Source organism: Podarcis gaigeae (genome assembly GCF_964106915.1).
Source record: "Podarcis gaigeae genome assembly, chromosome: 5".
Taxonomy (NCBI): domain Eukaryota; kingdom Metazoa; phylum Chordata; class Lepidosauria; order Squamata; family Lacertidae; genus Podarcis; species Podarcis gaigeae.
In genome coordinates this window covers 59,334,290-59,352,842 of record NC_139681.1, presented here as the reverse complement: position 1 = coordinate 59,352,842, position 18,553 = coordinate 59,334,290, and the positions used below count along the sequence as shown (strand labels likewise).

General features: G+C 47.2%; 1 protein-coding gene across 7 annotated transcripts; it reads right to left on the bottom strand.

Moving 5' to 3' along the window:
* Positions 1-3,641: 3,641 nt before the first annotated feature.
* Positions 3,642-17,415, bottom strand: ZFYVE27 (zinc finger FYVE-type containing 27). 7 transcript variants are annotated; one of them, XM_083740064.1, is made up of 13 exons: positions 17,216-17,415; positions 15,905-16,108; positions 15,298-15,368; positions 14,637-14,823; positions 12,223-12,318; positions 10,796-10,908; positions 9,674-9,816; positions 8,305-8,376; positions 7,977-7,997; positions 7,525-7,672; positions 6,490-6,536; positions 6,225-6,306; positions 3,642-5,954 (listed from the first exon to the last, which is right to left on the bottom strand). In XM_083740064.1, exons 2-13 carry the CDS (start codon positions 16,105-16,107, stop codon positions 5,890-5,892), a joined length of 1,248 nt encoding a protein of 415 aa, XP_083596190.1. In that variant the 5' UTR covers position 16,108; positions 17,216-17,415; the 3' UTR covers positions 3,642-5,889. The 7 variants fall into 7 exon arrangements, with proteins under 7 accessions (XP_083596190.1, XP_083596192.1, XP_083596191.1 ...); XM_083740066.1 differs by having other exon boundaries at positions 17,302-17,404; XM_083740065.1 differs by lacking the exon at positions 17,216-17,415 and adding an exon at positions 16,809-17,185.
* Positions 17,416-18,553: the final 1,138 nt, after the last annotated feature.

Here is an 18,553-nt window from a genome sequence, read left to right as displayed (position 1 = left end):
TCCTGGTCATGTGCTTTAAATGTGCACCGAATGTGCTTTGAATGTATGGTGGGGATCTGTGTGTGGCAATACCAAGTGAGGTATGAGGCAGTGACTTGGAACTGATCCTAACACAAACACTCTGCCTGAGACCTTCATGGTCCCTTACAGAGTAATAGACATCAAGTGGTCTATAGGTTGAATTATTCAAGACCATTTGTAATTGGGGGTGGACAGACCACTTTGCTATATGAAACTGTTTATGTGAAGTTTCACTGAAAAATATGCCCGTCACCAATTCCGCCTCCTCCCCCTCTCCATGTTTACTTGCCTATGGGCCTGTAGAAATATCATGACTATACCAAGTAGGTTAGTGCGCCAACCCCAGAGGAGCACATCAGACTTGTGCATGCATCAGTGAGGAACCAAACCACCAACTGGGCCTGCCGGGTGGCTGTGTCCACCACACAGGATGCCAGACCACCAACTGAGCCTGCCCGACAGATGGCAAACACAGGACGAATGTGTCTCCCTGGGGCCCTTCCATCTGGCAGTTTTCCAGACTCCTGAATGGTCAAGACCAGCTGGCAAGTTAATCCTGGAGCGAATATTTATAGCATCAGCACTGCCAGTTTCACCGCTCCCCACACCAGCTGTGGGGGAGTGGGGGCTGCCCAACACAAAGCAAGCTGTAGGAATTGAGTCTGGCTCCCACACACAGAGGGGTTTTTCACTGGCGCTCATGCCCAGCCAAAGTTTGCTGAGGAAGAGAGGGTGGTAGCTGAGGAGCTCTTGAAAGAACCTCTCTTCCACTCAGGGAATCCTCCACCCTCAGATTTTCCAGATGAGCTGCTTTGCAAATCATACAGCATGTCACACACACAACTTACTATTGAGTTCATGGTTTTTGGCCACAACTGCGTGTCATGACTCACTTTTCCCTGCACACTACTGAGAGGATGTTGTTGAAGATTCAACCACCAGTTTGATCGGTTTCTGTACACTGAAGTGGTGGTGGTCAGGTGTTGCCATCTTGTCCTTTGCCTCAAACCGCTAAGTGTCTTTGGCTAGCCTTGCCTTTTGTCATGGCAAACTTGCCATCCCAATAGAGGATGCTGAGGCAAAACAACTGGGCTGGTAACTTCTCACACACTGTCCCCTCAAAAATGTGAGCTATTTTGTTCCCCCTAGGACTTCAATCCCCTTCAGATTGTGAACTGGGATATATTTACAAGCTAGGCCATTCCCCGCTGTTCTTACATTTTGATTTATATGGCCTGCACATCACTTGGACACTGACAGATTCTCATGGCACCTGACAGCTTCAGAGCCATCATTGCTTGACTTCAGGGGAAGAATGCAAACACCGCTAGCTCCGTAAATACCCTTCTGTGACTTACAAAAGGAACACTTTCCACTTCTTTGAATCAGATCATAGAGAGGGATTAACAGTGCATTTACTTTTGTCCAAGAATTCCATGCTACATCCAGTTAGTAAATTAGGTAGAAAATAAAGTGCCCAGCTGATCAACATTCACATGGGACTAGTCCTCAAGGCCTTAGCAACCTGAAACATTTACTGACCCAGGTCCACTGAGTAGGAGCATCCCTAGCTTGGGGTTGCTTTTGTTCACGGAGCAGCCTTTTATTAAACATACCATACCTGGGGATGCAGTCATCTGTATTCAATTTTCTTCACTGAAAATGCCTTTTTAAGCTATTAAATTTGGTCCATTTTTTTTAAAAAAAAAGAAAACAGGTCTTCCATCTTCTATCCTGTCCAATATCCATTCTAATAAATCCCATAGAACTTATCCTGATCACCATCTTGCCTGCTTGGTTTTGCCACCATTTTGCTGAAATTTTCATTGACCCTCGTTTCATCTTGGGGACATGCATGCAGAACTTAAGACAACTCTTGCTCTTGCTGTGTTCTCTATCATTCAGGATTTTTTCATTATTTTTATTAATTCCAAGTCTTTCATTTAAAAAGTGTTGCAGCTTCATTTTATGAGGTGCTTTAAAAAAAAAATGAATCTTTCACAAAATGAAGCTGGAGCACTCATGTTGTGGCATCTGCATAGCATTTCCAGCTCAGCCAAGTATTCATAAAATATTTATTTTCTGCTTATGGCAGATCCAAATTCAAAATTAATTCCCATTGATATCATAACTAACTTCCCCCATTGATTTCAGTGGGAACTAGGTCTGGCGCAGCCTCAATGTTTTGAGTCATATGCTGTATTCATGCTGCATTTATTTCATGTCAAGGTCATCAGGGACACTGAATTCTGGCACCATTGTTGTGTTTAGAGTACTGCCATTAGCATTCTGGTAATGGCAGGCTTTAATCATGAATGTAGCACTCCATTTTCAGTTCCCCTAATCAACAGATAATCAATGAGAAAGCTAAGCAAGTTCTTCTGCCTCAAATTTGCTTGCAAAAGCCAACTTATACATTCCGCTCATTTGCCTTTTATCTCAACATTATTATTTATGGATACTTGTGGATTTTTTAAAAAGGCACTGGGTTTATCAAATTAATATTAATTTTTTTCAGAAGCATCCTTCATAATTTAATTTGAAACGACACTTCTTTTTTGATGCAGAAATACTAATAAGCCACAGGAAATTACCTGCAACTTTAGCGTCTGATTTCATTGCAGCACTAAACTCCCCTCTTCACTTCCCTCACTGCCATGTCCATACAGGCCCTGTTCAGAGTTCCCCCACAGCAGCACAGTGGTTCTTCGGTCTAGCTTGCAGCACTGCCACTTCCTTACATCTGCGACCACACGGCAATAAATAGTACAAAAGCTTTTGCATTATCTTAGCGGGAGAGTCTGCCAAGATCTCTCAATATACCGGAAGCTGCATATTGAGCCACAGCCGCTGCACTCTTTATCATATGCTCAGTTCTGTATGAAAATCGCCATCCATCGAAGCTTAAAATGTCACACTGCACTAACAAAACAGGAAATTTTAAGAAATACTGTTTATTGAGCGAGTATCATCTCCACAGTGTAATATTTTGGACCCGAATTGGGTTTTTTGTACTGCTTAAAGAACTATTTCAGCTGATTTTACTGTATGTCTGTGAGCTGCCTTGAGATACATGTAACAAGCAATTTATAAATACAGCTGCACCAGGTAGGCTAATTGCTCCTGAAGAATCATCCTGCTCATGAGTGTTTACCAACCGGCTAAAGACCAAGTTCACCAGTTGCAGGAGGGTGGCTTCTCAGTTGTGCAAGAGCCAACGAGCTGCTAGCATCCTGCCATGTGGCGCTTTGTCCTCTTGCACATTTCCAACCTTATGACGGGGAGGTGGCAGCCACATGCTATGACCAGGCAACACGGAGGACCAGCTCTCCGTGTGGTTGCACTTTGTAACTCTACAAGGAGCCGCCGTACCAAAATATAAAATAAAACAAGTCATCCCAAACCGTGTTATACCTGTGTAAAATGCCTCAGAGATCTGGCTTTTGGGAGTAAGCTATAGAATCTCAAGCCTTGCTGTAAGTACCAGAAGGGAACTGAGGATGCGATTCTAAACACAGGGAACATTGTGTGAACTTTCTTTCTATAATCCTTTCTCCTCATTGTACCCGTGACAGAACCTGACCTTTTCCCTAAGGTTATTTCCAAGAGCAGCGACTGTGTTCGTTTGCCAAGGATGGTTTATTTCATACTAGAATTCAAATAAATCATCAGTGACATTTCAGCCCCCGATTCAAGCACCAGCAAGCTGTGACACGGCACTGAGGAGTCTGCCCATGCTTTTTCCTGCTAAGATGGTTGAGGGGAAAGCAGAGGCTACACCACAACTCAGTATTCAAAACCATCTGCAAGAGAATGTTGTTTTAACCTCCTTTTACAGATTACCTGAAAGAAGCACCATAGTTCCCTACAGGTTCTCTACTTGCACATAAAACCAACCAGCAAGCAGTACAGAGCGAAGGATCTGTCAATTTCATTCTCCCCGTTTCTCTTTTTTCCTATCTTATATTCAGTTCTTCGCATTGCAGCTATTTGCAATTTTTTTTAAATCCTCATGAAAATTCATCAGCCTTTTAGCGCACACTTCTCTCAATAGATGTGTTGTTATATGCAATTTTGACTTATGTACACATTTTTGCAAGCAATTTTCCCTAACATAATTTTGTATGCTATTTTCACATATAACTTCATTTTTCACACACACAAATATGTGCATTTCTGTAAACATTGCTTGGCAGGAGAACTGCATCACAAAATTTGGCTAAGTGTGAATTTCAAAGGATCGCTGTCTTTCAGTTCATGAATTGTTTTGGAAAGTGTGGATTTGATACCATTTGGCTTCAGATATATATGGAACTGAACTCCTCTTCCGTCCCTAGCAAGTGGGAAGAAAGTGAGCCAAGGCCCATCACTCACACGGAGGGTGAACATCTGATGTGGGGAGACCCCTGTACTTGCAGAGCCTCCCTGCACAATTTTAAAGCTATTTAAGCTACCAGCAGTCACATCTCTTAGTGATGAATTCCAGGAGCTGTATTCTATATCATGTGAAAAAGTACCTTTTGTTTGGCCTGAATCCATTTCCAGTCTGGTTTTGTATCTTGTATGTGTTCGTGCCCCCTACCCCCAATTAAAAATGCTTCACCCCAAAGAGCTGGAAAATGAGTCGCCATGCACTCCCAGTACACCTCCCCACTTACTGTGGTCCAGTTTGCAACATCAGTCCATCTTTACACATTGTACGGGAACTAGGCCAACATCCATGCCTCCTCTACAGCTCTCCATCCCACCTGCCTCAATAGACTATAGCCTCTATTTCTCAAAACACAGTGGTCTGCTCCAGTCTCCCTTCTTCTGCCCTGCTGCCCCCAGATGCCTTGTTTAATTTGCTCCATCTAGCACCCCCAGATTTGATTATTTCACCTTGCAGATACACTCCTAAGGCTCCGCAGCAAGCTTTATGCATAACTAGGACCCCTGTTGCCCATTCCACCTTCGTCACATCAAAAGCCATTTCAGACACTAGGAGCACTGGCTCCACTTTCCAAGGACGCTATTTATTGGTCATATATATACATATATATATATATATATATATTTATATATATGCATGTGTGCGTGTGGGTAAGTCTGCTAGAGAGCAGCAAAAATAAGAACAACAAAAAACCTCTCCTCTCCTGTAGAAAAGATCCACATCACAAGGCAATTGCCTCAATCCTCCAGCTGGGCTTTGTGATGAACTCCCGTTGGCTGTAGCAGCTTCTGCTCCCTCCAACACAGCAAAGCGTCAAAGGGAAGGAGAATGCCAGGTCCAGGTTGGGCCAGACTGAAGAGCTTTGGCTAAAAGCTATCTAGAAAGAGCAAAGTCAATGGTGGGGAGGGAAGAGATGCCGTCCGTATCTGACACAGGGATAGGAAACAGGTCCAGCTGCATAACACAATCACACGTCTGCCTTCTTTACACAGCAGAGCCAACTTACAGATGCCACCCAGAGGAAGACCCAGCTTCCCCTTCCAAACACGCAGCACCTCGCTCAGTAGTGAAACACAAGACACAGACAGTCCAGATACCATGAGCGACCTTGCGAGGTGGGGAAGGCCAGCTTCCTGCTAGGGAAAATGGGGGCAAAGGACTTTTTTGCTTCAAGGTCGAGGAAGGAGGGAGAGCCTACAGTAGTCTAGTGCACAAGTCTCCTACTATGCAGTTAATCATGAGTGCAGGACCTCTCGCCAGCTGCGCACAGAGGGAGGGGGCACACGTGGCAGCTGCACCAGCCCCTTTCCTATTAGATGTACAGGGAAGAGTGGAAGGAGTGCACGGTGCTGTTGCTTCGCTCCCCGCAAGTATCAGCAAATACGGGGTGAGACGCAGAGCGAATTCCGCAGAGGGCAGGGCTCCAGACTGACTTCTCACTTGACGAGCGCTTGGTTGCACTGCCCGCAGACAAAGACGGTCTCCCGCTGGGCATCAGGGGCTGCAGTAGAAAGCACTGGTCAGAGACTCGGCCAAGGACTGTGCAGCTTCCACCCACAGAACCCAACAAGCGTTTCATTAGCCCTCAGACACACACACCCCAAGAGAGAGAAAGCCTCTATCCTCTGCTACCTCCCCACTGTAGCATTAATTAGTGAGAATTACACCCAGCGATTCCCCCAGAAGGGAAACAGCAAGTGCACAAAGGAGGAGTCGCCTTCCAAGCTGCCTGCCAGAAAGGCCATCTCTCGCTCTCCCACTCCTCACTCACCTGTAGCCCCCATGTAGCTCTTTGGAACTTTGAAGGAACAGCACCTGGAGCAGAAACTGTTCCCACAGTTGCTGCAGCTCCGCTGGAGGGAAGGAAAGAGAGACAAACACAGCTATAGGAACAAGGTCCCAGGAAGCCATTGCTTCAAATGCAAGGATTCAAGAAGGTCATTCACTGCTGACCAGAGGTCAGGCTTGAGATCCACAAGGTGGGGAGCAGGAAATGGGAAAGGAGTAGTTGGGGGCATGCTGGGCCAGAGACTCACCCTCTTCTTTAACACAGAGAAAGTGGCTGAACAGCTTGCACAGTTCCCTGCGGAAAATCAGAAAAGAAACATGTATCGGTCAAACCTGGTGCCTCTTCTTCCATCAAACAGCATAGAAATATTGCCCTGCCCCCAACGTCTGCCCACAGTCCTTTCCTACTAAAAGCCCCAACATAACCTACTGCCCCACTAGGCAGTCCAGGAGGCTCATCCAGGTGGGACCACGTGCCAAGAGGGCATCCCACTGAGGGCTGTCTTCAGGACCCTTGATCCAAGGAGATTTGAAATGGGTCTGCACACTGCACCTCCCAGGTGATGTCAATCCTCCACTCCACAAAGTTGTGCCAAGAGCAGAGATGGCCGTAACCCATATAAATGTGGAATTTGGCATCATCAGGATGAGATTCCAGTGTGGCATAAGTGATCAAGTGCTAGACTTGGAATAGGAACAAAGACTTGGGCCTGGTACAAATAACCACTCAGCTCCACTAAGCAGGCTTGCTCATACCTCTCTCTCAGGGCAGAATGACATGTTACACTGGCAAGTAGGAACTCACAAGCCCAGTTTCCGGAGGTAATGAAAAAAAGGGAGTTAATGGGCTTTTTGTAAAAATGTTAGTACTTAACCCCACCCCACCCACAACATGCCTGTAAAATGATTCATCTGCAACAATATTTCACCATCAGAAGCGACCTCAGCACACATATTTTTAAAGCACCAAGAACAATGGCATGTTTCTGGCATCTAACCCATCTGTGGCAGCAACTGGGTCTTCCCATTCTGCCAATCTTCTCCACCCCCCTTCCACAACCTGGTGCCCCCGCCCCAATGTTTTGGATTACAGCCCCATTAGCCCAAACCAACAAGACCATGCTGGTTGGAGCTGCAGGCTAAAGCATCTGAAGGGCACCAGGTTTCCTCACCGGGTTGAGGAAAGCTCATCTACACAGTTCCCGCTTCAGCCCCAACAAGACAACATGTCCCACGGCACCATCCACTCTTGCCACTTCCACACACCCTCCCAAATCCTGTACCGAGATTGTTGGTTGGGTAGCGCTTCCGCAGCCGCTCCGTCAGCCGTGACACCCTGCTGCGTATCACCTCATTCTTGCTCATCATGAAGGGGTTGTCAGGATGGCCCATGTCGAATTCCGCTGAGCAGTGGGAGACATCGTCATCCTCCTGGGCAGGTGGAGAGGGAAGCTTGTCAAGGAGTGGCTGGTTCACACAGTGCCTACTCTGGGGCAGGAGGACAAGGGCGTACTGGAGGGCACCGCCCACTGACAAAGCGCTAAGACAAGGAAAGGCTGGGCTAACCATGGGCAACACACAAAATGCCAAGCTGGTGGAAGGGTTGCAGCCAGGTTTTCCAGCTTGGGAAGGTGGGCACAATCAGGGCAAAGAACACAGCAAAGACATCAACTCTCCATGAGCAACTGAAGTGAGTTTTGGCTCAAAGGCAGGGTGGCCCAGCTCCCACACTCACCATTACTAGCAGCTGGGTCTCCTGCTCCCGCAGCAAAGAGAAAAGACAAGAGATGATGTCCAGAAGAGCCCAGCCCAAGCTAGCCATCACCGTTTATGGTGTACCCATTTCTAGAAAAGTGCACTGTCTCAAGTCCCCTATTTCTCTCTCTTCCCCATACCAACATATTCACTGCATCACAGACATGGACTCTGATGGGCTGCCACTCATGGCCCTTAAGTGACAGGATGAAGGGTGTCTTCTTAAACTTGCTGGCCTAGCAGCATCACCTGACTCCACCACAGCACAGATCAATCCAAGCCCTAGGCGGCTCTCTCAGGGCACATACCTCAATAGCATCCTTAAACTCATCATCAGGCTCTGCCTCCTCTGCTTCCTCCACACTGCCAGGGGTCAGATCCTATGGGGAAAGCAAACAACGTTACAACTGGAGGCAGCAATGCTTCTGAATGAAAGTTGCTGAAAACCACAGGAGGGGCAGGTGGTCTTCTGCTCAAATCCTGCTTGCTGGCTTCCCACAGTCATCTGGTTGGCCACTGTGAGAACAGGATGCCGGACTAGATGGGCCATTGGCTGTTCTGATGTTACAAGACTAAGGAAGCAAGGCCCACCAGTCCTTGTAACAGTGGTGAATGAATCCAAGAGGGGTGCTACACAGATGGCCCCATCCCATTCCAGCTACCCCAATGCAAGAGTAACATGGAAGCTACGAGGATGCATTTCCCCTCCTGCCTGGACACAGTTGTTTATTACTATGGTAGTTTGTAATACACAAGACCCCAAACAATGCTGGTATGCAGATCCTGAAATGCCTTAATGGGCAGCACAAAGGGAAAACACAGGAACAAGCAGTGAAGACTGCCTGAAGAGCTGTGTGAAGGGAGAGAAGGGCATCGCCCTTTTAAATTTTCATGTAAACTTAGCTAAGTTGTTAAAAAAAAGAGAGACAGGGACAAGCTGAAAACATTACCATACTTTTAAGCACCAACTGGAGAAAATTAAGCCAGGCACAATTTTTGAGGCTCCACATTTCAACAATATGTTCCAGGTGCACCTCCCCACAACCAGCTGCAACTAAAAAGTTTGGGAACTCTGAAAAGTAGCAAGGGGACAGAACAAGGATGGCAGCTGCCCTAAAGAGACGTACCTGGGTAGGCAAACTGAGGCCCTACTTCTCCAGGGCCAATATTGGGAACAGGGTCTGGGAGGTTTACATCCACGATGCATAGCTTTGCCCCTTTCAAAAAAATTTTGCCACTCCCATCGGGACCTTACTTTGCACACTATGGCTTGTGGTCCTCCAAGTGTTGTTGGACGGCATCACTGACCAGACCAGCTGGAGCTGGTGGGGATCGGAGTCCAACAACATATGGAGGGCCGCAGTTTCCATCATTTCATATCCTATAGAAGATTGGGAAGGGTGGCGGAGAGATATATGGAGCCACAACAAACAGAAGCAAGATGGAAGTTTGTCTTCTGTGCTCCGGCCTGGGACACATTTCCTAGGACTGTAGATCTGGAATCAACTACAAAACCACCAGCTAATAAGACTGTTATGCAGGCCAGGATGATCTATGACCTCAGGCATTTCCAAAAGATAAAGCAACACTCTCTGGGCACATTGGATGAGCATATCAATTCTCATTCTACTTAGAAGTGGGCAACACAGACCCATCTATTCTTCTACCATGCCTTACCTCAGTACTAGTGGGCGTAGGTGTCCGGTCCGGCAGGGATCCAGACCCAACTTCTCCAGCATCCAGCTCCACTGGCTCTGGAGTCCTAGCAACGGGCTTGAGGCCCAAACGCTGCTCTACAGCAGACTTCAGCTCCAGCAAGACTAGGGAGGGAGAGGAAAAGGGTAATGGTTGCAGTAAACAGCACAGGCTTTCAGCACTGGAGGAACAGCATGGCATTCAAGCCTATCTCCAACCCAAACACCCAAGAAGTAGATACTGGCACACAAGCAACCAATGTCCAATGTAGCTAATGGTAAACACTAGTAGGCCTACCTGAATACCCCACAGTTCTCCAGCACTAATCTCACACCCAGACAGAACTGTCTATAACCCCATAGCTCCTCAGTAGACAGGGGGAAAGGCTATCTACCACTACAGTAAAAATTCTCCACCACTTATGGTATTTGTGTTGTTTGGGGGGTGGGTTGCAACTGGTTGCTGATATTCACAGCCCCTTGGCCACTGCTCCAGCATCCTCACAAAACCTATTCAAAGTGAGGCCAGGAAGCAGTGCCTTCACTCTGAGTGGGCACTGTGAAAAGAACTGTGCTCTGAATAGGTTCATGCCTGTTTTCACTCTTCCCTACCACCATCCCACACAAACAAAATTCCAGAATGAGATGCAGTCAGAGGGCAAATGTTCACAACACATACCAAAACTGTTTTCCAGCAAAGAACTGTCTCCCTTGTGATAACGCCCCGTTTTCTGCAACAGGCAGTTTATCCTTAGCATCCCAAGATGTGCTTTCCCACTGGAAAATCTAAATGGAAAAATCTTCCACTACTAAGCTGTGCCCAAGGAACAGAGTGACTACTCAGGTCTCTTGAATGCTAAAGAGCTTGTTTATGGGACTGGGGCAGCACAGAAGAGATGCATTTTTTCCTCTCTCATCAAAATTTGCTAGCAGCTTCACACTGTTGCCCTAATTTGGAATAAGATAGGGCTGCAGCAGGGGTGCACAGATCTACAGCAAAGAAAGCCTTGACCCTGGGCACCCTGTCTCCAGTCAGCTGCTGCAGCTTACTTCCCCAAGGTTCCCATGGAACAGAATGGTATAGGAGAGAAGAGCAATCTCTTACCTTGATAAAATGCCACGTTACCCAAGAAAAGGGCATTATTGAGCAGCACAAAGACCCAACATAAGGGCAGCAGGTAGAGAGCACAAACGGAAGCCATCAGCATCCCATAAAACCTGGGCAAAAAAAGGAGCAGAAGGGGCATGACACATCTGGGCATCAGGATGACAGCCAGGTGCCTTGAGAGCACCTCAAGCCTGTCCAGCCCCCCATTATTCTTGGATATGGAACAGAGAGCATCTAGGGGGAGCCTGAGAGCCTTGTTCCTGCCTCTCTCCACCTGTCCTAGGGCGGCTCTAACAGGCTTCACAAGAACTGCTGCTGCTGCCCAGAAAGGACTGGGGTATTTTGGGGAAAGTTTTGTCGGGAGTTTTTACTCTTATTGATATTAATTTTTTGTATCTTTATTTTTATGTGGAAATTGTTCAGTTTGGTTATGTGGTTTTTGATGTGTTTTGTTTATTTTTATGACTCCTTTGCTATGTTTGTAATGTGTAAATCTTTTCATACTGTAAGCCGCCTTGAGCATTGTTTTAACTGTGGACAGACGGCTTACATATAAAATGATGATGATGATGATGATGACATCACCTCCCTTTGCCTACCTTTCAAGCAAATAACCTCCCCTCAATCTGGACAAACCTGTTCAGCCAGATAGCTTCCCCATGAACACCAGCCATGATATATATTGGCATGGACACCTGCCCAATATGAGGGGGAAGGCAGGGACCCCGTACCCCTATAAAGTGACCCAGTAAACAAGCCTGTAAACCCCCCAAAGCAGCAAGGCAGCAATGTCCCAGTGACAGGAGCTAGCTGGCAGTAAATAACACCTAACAAGTTGGAGTTAATTCCTTATTAGCAAAAGCAGGATCTGCCTAATGAGCAATGCAGCTCATCTCTGGCAGGTCTTGCCCCTATGAAGCAGTTGCTAAGGCTGAAGGTCCCCATCTGCTCACAGCTGCCTTAGTTCCCTCCTCTCCAGGGTTTTCCGCAAGCAATCTGAGACTGCACCAGCACAAAACTCACTTCTCCTCCACCTTTTCCCCACCTCTTTCTGGGAGACCTGGAGGGAGGGGAGTCTGTTGCAGCAGGAGGGGGAGACACCCTGCCACCTTCCCCAGCCAGACTCTCTCTGCCTCTTGGCTTCCCTCCTCTCCTGTTTCAGCTTCTGCCCCTGATTCTGGATGTCTGTCTGTCACTGACTCTCCCAGCTCTCTAAGCCCTGTTACCTGTTCAGCTTCCGACACCTCCTCCTCCCTCCGACCACTCATCAACATCATCATCATCATCATCATCACACCACCAATCCCAGGGCTCTGAGCCTTCTTCCCTTGAGGGTTCCCCAGCTGGTTCCTCCCACTATTCCTCTACATCCAACCAGCCCATGACACCTAGCTTCCACGAAGTAGTCCTAAGGCAACACTCACTGTGAAGAAAGAGAAGGGTTCTCCCAGTAGATGACGCGATAGACAGCCTCACATCTGCCACACAGCCGGCTCAATAGGGCCTCTAATTGGATTAAGCTGGAAAAGGAGATCACAGCAGATTTAAACATGTTCCTCAGGCCCCTTTGCGCACAACCTCACAGCTGCTGCATCAACCTATGCCCAAGCTGCTTCACAAATGGAGAAAAGTGATCCCCAGCCCCTCATTCAGTTCAAGACAAGGGTTGAAGTGCAAAAGAAGATTCCCTCATCCACACAGGGCATAGTTAGGATGAGTCCTGCATAGGATGAACCTCCTATGCCAGCTAGCTCCAGGCAGGCAAGTTGGATACAGAAAGCAACTGTCTAAGTTTAACAAGAGGGATAAAAGCCAGCATGATTTGGAGTCCAGCACTCTTGTCTGTGGAGTATAGGAAACCCTGGGTTCACATCCACTGCTGAGGCAATCTTGGGCATCTCTTTCCTATAGCTACAAATCTGAATGACGACAACTAACTTAAGAGTTGCCGCAAAACTAACAGTGCAATCCTAACCACGGCTTGCCTGGACCCTATATACTAAAGGGGCATGTAAAGAAAGAGATTTGAGTTCACTGGCTACAACTCAGCGAGTCATATGATGGATGGGTCGGCTATCAGGCTCCAATGCCTTGTGCAAAATGCTGACAAAGTGCCTACTGGCATGGTCAGCTTTGGGTAGGGAAGTAACGGGGAAAAGGAGAACTTGCCCTTGGATTCCAGCTACTTCTCCCTATCTAAGTTGCAGGTTTCAAAAACTGAGCCGCTTTCTGAATTCACAGCACTCTGATAAAGTGTTATGTCCTGATAAAACATCTATCAGAGCAGTTAACCGTCAGTCCTTGGCATAGGAAAATTCTGGCGTCTTCTAAAATTTGACTTGCAAATCCTTGGCTGTACAGACATGCTGAAGTAATACAACATGTTAATAAAAAAACATATTTTTGAAGAATAATAATAATCAAAATCCATTATTTCTTAAACAAAAGGATGCACCAGTAGTGTGTCTTCCTCATAAGTAGGTAATAAATGTAGTAAATCTGAAGTAACAGTTACATTTAGCTGTAAATCAATATGTTTTAAAAGCTTTATCGAGCAGCAAAAACACCCATTTCTTGGGGAAAATAACTGTACAAATGGAAAAGTTGATTAAAATCAATGATTTAAAAATGAGGCTTCTTGCCTGGTGATTGAAATCGATCCACTGTCCTGGAAGGAGGATGCATACTTTGCGGGATGGGCAGGAGAGTCATGTAAATGCTTAGTAACTCTTCCTCCTAGAGCCACACTCCCAACTAGCAAGGGTGTGCAATGCCCCCAAAGGGTGAACGGCAGTAGTGCAGTAAAGCACCCTGGAAGGTAGCTAATCTAGAGGAGGAGTCAGCACTGCTCTCCCAGAGTTTCTTAAAAGTGGGGTCACCACCATCTTCCACACACGCAACGTTACTGTGCAATTATATTCCCCCCAGTCATGACACAATTCTTGCCCCACAGCAATGATGAAATGGTTAGCACCTGAAATAGCATATGGACTATCCTGAAATATAGTCCCAACCTTCCCCCTCAACCACTAAGATTTGACACAAATGCCTGTGTTGCTGGCCAACTGCGTAATGCATTTGTTAGAATGCTGTGGGCAGTATCCGTGATAGGGTCCATTTGGGAAGACACTGTCTGCCCACCCCCAAAAAAGCCTCCATGACACACACTGGCCTGTGCAGCTGTTTACTTAAACATTAAAAGATCAACTCTGTGCAGTTGTGCACAGCTCTTCAAGTGCACAAGTGCATGGTTGAAGAAGAAGAAGCAGAAGAAGAAATGGATTATTGTGCCCTACTGGGCACAGCTTCAGAGCTATGTAGTTGTGCACCTGAAATATCCTTGTGTTAAAAAACACACACAAATGATTGGGAGAAATAAAAACTCAAAAGGAAAAATCAGCTGGTCAAAAATAAATGAAAAAGACATTGTAAGTGAAGAGGCTGAAATCATAGAAGACAAAAGAAGGGGAATGGTGGAATACCACACAAATTGTGACACAGAAGGGTCACTAAATTAGTTCTGCAGGCTAAATTGCTCCCATTATTCAGGGTAACAATTGCACATTACTTATCTACAATGGAAATATCCACACAAAATACAGAAAAATGGTTACAAAAATCAAACAAGAGAAAAACACAACGACGAGGTGGAAATCTCGATCTTGCAACGGGTTGACTATTAAGCCCAGTGGATTCAGAACGAGTGCAATATTCACCATCAGGAAAAAAATGTGTAGTGTGAACAAGAAGCCCAAGAAGCATCCTTCCAATCACATACTTCAAAGGGACCCACCTACGGGTCAACGCATTTTCTCCATCCTTCCCTAAGAGCACTTACAAGCCCTTCACTTCAGCTACAGCCTCATGTCGTGCAAGCTGAACTTTTCTCACATCCTCACGCCGCACACTGTGGTACCTACGACGTGCCAGCTCTTCTTCACTCAGACGGATGCGGCATGTCTCCTGCAGGTAGCCCAGCAAGGCTGGCACCGAGACCAGCAGGACGCAAAGCCCATACCACGCAGCTGGAATGAAAAGTGGAATAGATGCAGAGAACATTTTACCACCCCACTGTTTGGCCAGTCACAACACACCTGTACCACTATCACCTATAGCTCAGTGGTAGAGTGTTTGCTTTGAACAGAGAAGGTCCCAGTTTCAATCCCTGGTATCTCCAGGTAGGAGAGGGAATGTCTTCTTTCTCAACACCTGGAAAACTGCTGCCAGTCACTGTCAACAATAATGAGCATAACATACCAATGGTCTGACTTGATATAAGGCAGCTTCCTATGTACTACCCCATAAACCACCTGAAAGGAGGCCCATCTGCCTGCCAGTCACTCCATTTCCTTACTACCTCTCACAATTGGTTCTGCTAGCCCTCATAATCTGCCCCCAATAACATATTCTATTCCCCACAGGATCAATCCCCCAAGGCTCACATCATACCTGAAAGGAGGCCTATTGGGTCCCCAGCACAAAGGTCCAACATTTCTCACCTTCACTAAGAGTCAGCAGTAGAAAGTTGAGGCCCAGGCAAGTAAGGAGGGAGCAGAGAGGCATCTGCCAGCTGTGAAACATACATGATCAAGCATTTATTGCCACACCAAAAGGATATTTAGCTGTATAAATGAGGTATGAACATGAGAATGGTGGAGATGGAAAGGGCAAGCCTAAGTTTAAGTCTCGGATCATGGAGTACATTAACTTGTCTTGAGCACAGAAAAACGGTATATAAATAAGAAATCAAATTAGATTGAATGAAGACAAAAGCAATGTAAGGGTAGGGTATTTTTTGAAATGGGGGAATGTTGTAATCAGCCACAGACACTAGCCAAGTCACAAATGCAGCAGCATATCTTGTTTAAGCCCAACTGCACAGAGCGTTTTCCATGCTGAATGCTTGGTGTCTCTTAGAACAAGTGGAATTAAGTATTTGGCCAGGACTCTTCGTCTTCTCTCTTTTTTCTCCCACTTGCAAAAGTGAGACTCCCAAAGAGCCTGTGCTTTTCTGCCCTCCAACATGGCAGGAGACAACAACAAAAATTTCTCTAGCTCCACCACAACCATCCCCCACAAGGTGCAACTAAGTAGTTGGGCACCAACCTGAGGAGGAACCACACCCCTTCCGCAATATCCTGCAGTGGTTCCAAGTACAGCTCCAGTCGCTTGTAGGATACTACTAGATTGAAGAGATCCAAGGAAGGGGGCTTGGGTGGCAAAGGAGAAACTGGTTGGGAATCGGAAGCTGTGGGGCTGTCCAGTCCATTCCCTGTGGTCGCTCCACTCTCACGCTCTGGAACCTGCATACTGTAGATGTGAAGGTTGAGAGGAACACAAAAAAGAACAATAAAAATAGTCAACTCTTCCCCACCCCTAGTGTGAAGGAAACAAAAGAGATGACCTTTGGGAAGGGCAAAGCCCACATCCCCCCATGCAAAGGAACTGCATTCACTATGACTGGGCAAGTAATGATAAACAGATACCTACAACAGGTGTCACTTTTGCCCCACTGAGGCCCCAGAACCTGCATAATAGGGAGAGCCAACACACAAATTGTCCCAAGAGCTGCAGAGCCATGGAGAAGCTCATCAAAAGCATCTCCTCCTTTTGCAAACAACAACAACTGCAGCCACCTGGGAGTCAGGGTGGGGAAACATCCCCTGTAACCCTATACCATATATACCAAAAGGCATGCAGACAGTCTGTGCTAATTAATCTGGCCTAATAATTTATTTTATACACCCACAATTGCAAGCACATATTTAAAAATATATCCATAAACATGCATCAAAGGCACAGAGAGAATCCATTCTTGTAATCCTCTTTAGCTAATCTAGCAGGATAGGTCCAGGGTGACAAGGGACAAGCAGCCCACATTAAGTGATGCTCAAAATACAGCATCCAAGAATGTGGGGTGCATCTACGACACGAGAGGAACATGTTCAGGTGGAGAGAGGAATGACCAGATCATATTCTGCAACTTATTTGATATTGGCAATGTCACTACCTGGGTCACTCCGGGTGAGTCAAAAGGGGCAAAACAGGACAGCATGGGATGCTCCGGCCTGCTAGCTCAGTACTTGGGAGGCAGGCAAAATGTCTTCCTCCAGACAAGGAGGTTAAAATGACCAGCCTCTTCTCTCTTCCCCCGAGGAGCTCCTGCGCCATGGCAGGCAGAAATCCAGCAGGTGAAGCGCTCTCTATCAGATCCTCTCAGCGTAGGGTAAGCTTCATCTGCTGCACTTCCGCACATCGCGGCACAGCAGCCCCTTCCCGGAAAAGAAAAGAAAAACGGGAATTCAGCTCTTGACGAGCTGGACCCCGGAGGCTCCGGCGGAACCAGCGCTCAGCTTGCGGGGCAGCCACAGAGCTCCGCCGGCGGAGGAGGAGGCGCCGCCGGCTCGTCCCACCTACCTCTACACAAGCGGCCCACAAGCCCTACGGCCCCAAATAGGGCGAAAGGGCGGAGCCTCCCCTTCCACGTCCAACCTCGACCTCACCCGTCTCGCCAACACCGCCGCGGCCGCCGACACTTCCTGGGCAGAAGGACCCGGCTGTGCCTCAGCTCCGCTGCGCAGCGCACGTTTCGGGGAAGCGGCGACCTGACCCGCCCACCTGAGGCAGCCGGCCAATCAGAAGCGCGGGAAGCGGCCGCCGCCGCGCGCGTCCTCTGCTGGAAAAGCTGCAGCTCCTATTGGGCAAGAGCCTCCCACCGCCAGCCTATGGGAGCCTTCGTACTTCTTACTCGCCGCGGGCCGCTTTTTATAAGCTCAGTGATTCGTCCCTTTCCCCGTCTCTGAACCGCTTTTCCGCCAGTCGTTCTGCCCACACTGATTGGCACTGACTTTCTAGGATTTGAGGCAGGGAGCTTTGCCCAGCCCTACCTTGAGATGCCAGGGACTGAACCTGTCTTTCTGCATGCATCCACTGAGCTACGGCCCTTCTGTAATTTGACCCGCCTTGGATGCTATGCACTTTGACCTGGGTGTGCGAGGCAATTGCTGTTCCACCTCAGACAGCAAAATGTCTTGGGCTGACCTGAATCTTCCCAGAGGAACTCGCTGAAGTCCAGAAACTAGCACTAACCAGCCCTGAAGTCTCAAAAGAGCTTCAATAGCTCATAATATTCACTGAATGTTATGGTATCCCAGGGAGCCTATGGCATGGCTTTGTACATGCTCCTGGGAGATGGTGCAGTGACCGGGTGTGATTTTTGTGATCAGACTTGTGGGGCACAAAGCAGGCTTCAGTGGTCCAAGACATGGCCGTAGACAGGATTTATGTTAGAGAGGGAAGGCTTTATGTTAGGGGAGGCAGAACCTCAGTTAAGTATTTTTATTGATTTATTTGATTTAGGGGGGGACAGATGTCCATGTTGGTTTCTGCTTCCTTCACTGAGCAGCGAAGTGCTTGTCACAAGACAATGTTTACATTCCACAGTCAAGTGCTGTTGGGTTTTCTCATGGGAAAGGAGACTGGATGTGACGTACACTGGTTTCCTGTTTTTCACTGTTCTTTGCAGTTCAGTGTGTTTTTCTCTCCGTGCTTTAGAGGAGAGAGGATGCCTTTCTCTGCTCCGGCAGAGGGAAGATGTTTTTCTGTAAATTACCAGCTTTGAAGTGTAAATAAAGTAATATAGAGCATGTTGGCACGTACTTTTCATCATTCCGCTGTGCACTGGACACTGCTTATCTCCAACATTTGGTTATGGGCCCAGAAAAACGCAGTGTTTTGAGAATGGACTCCAGAAGT

Coding starts and splice junctions, on each gene's coding strand:
- ZFYVE27 (XM_083740064.1), bottom strand. CDS start 16,107: ATGCAGGTTCCAGAGCGTGAGAGTGGAGCGACCACAGGGAATGGACTG. Junction 15,369..15,904: donor GGGGTGTGGTTCCTCCTCAG/GTTGGTGCCCAA, acceptor TATGTTTCACAG/CTGGCAGATGCCTCTCTGCT. Junction 7,998..8,304: donor AGTTTAAGGATGCTATTGAG/GTATGTGCCCTG, acceptor CTGCGGGAGCAG/GAGACCCAGCTGCTAGTAAT.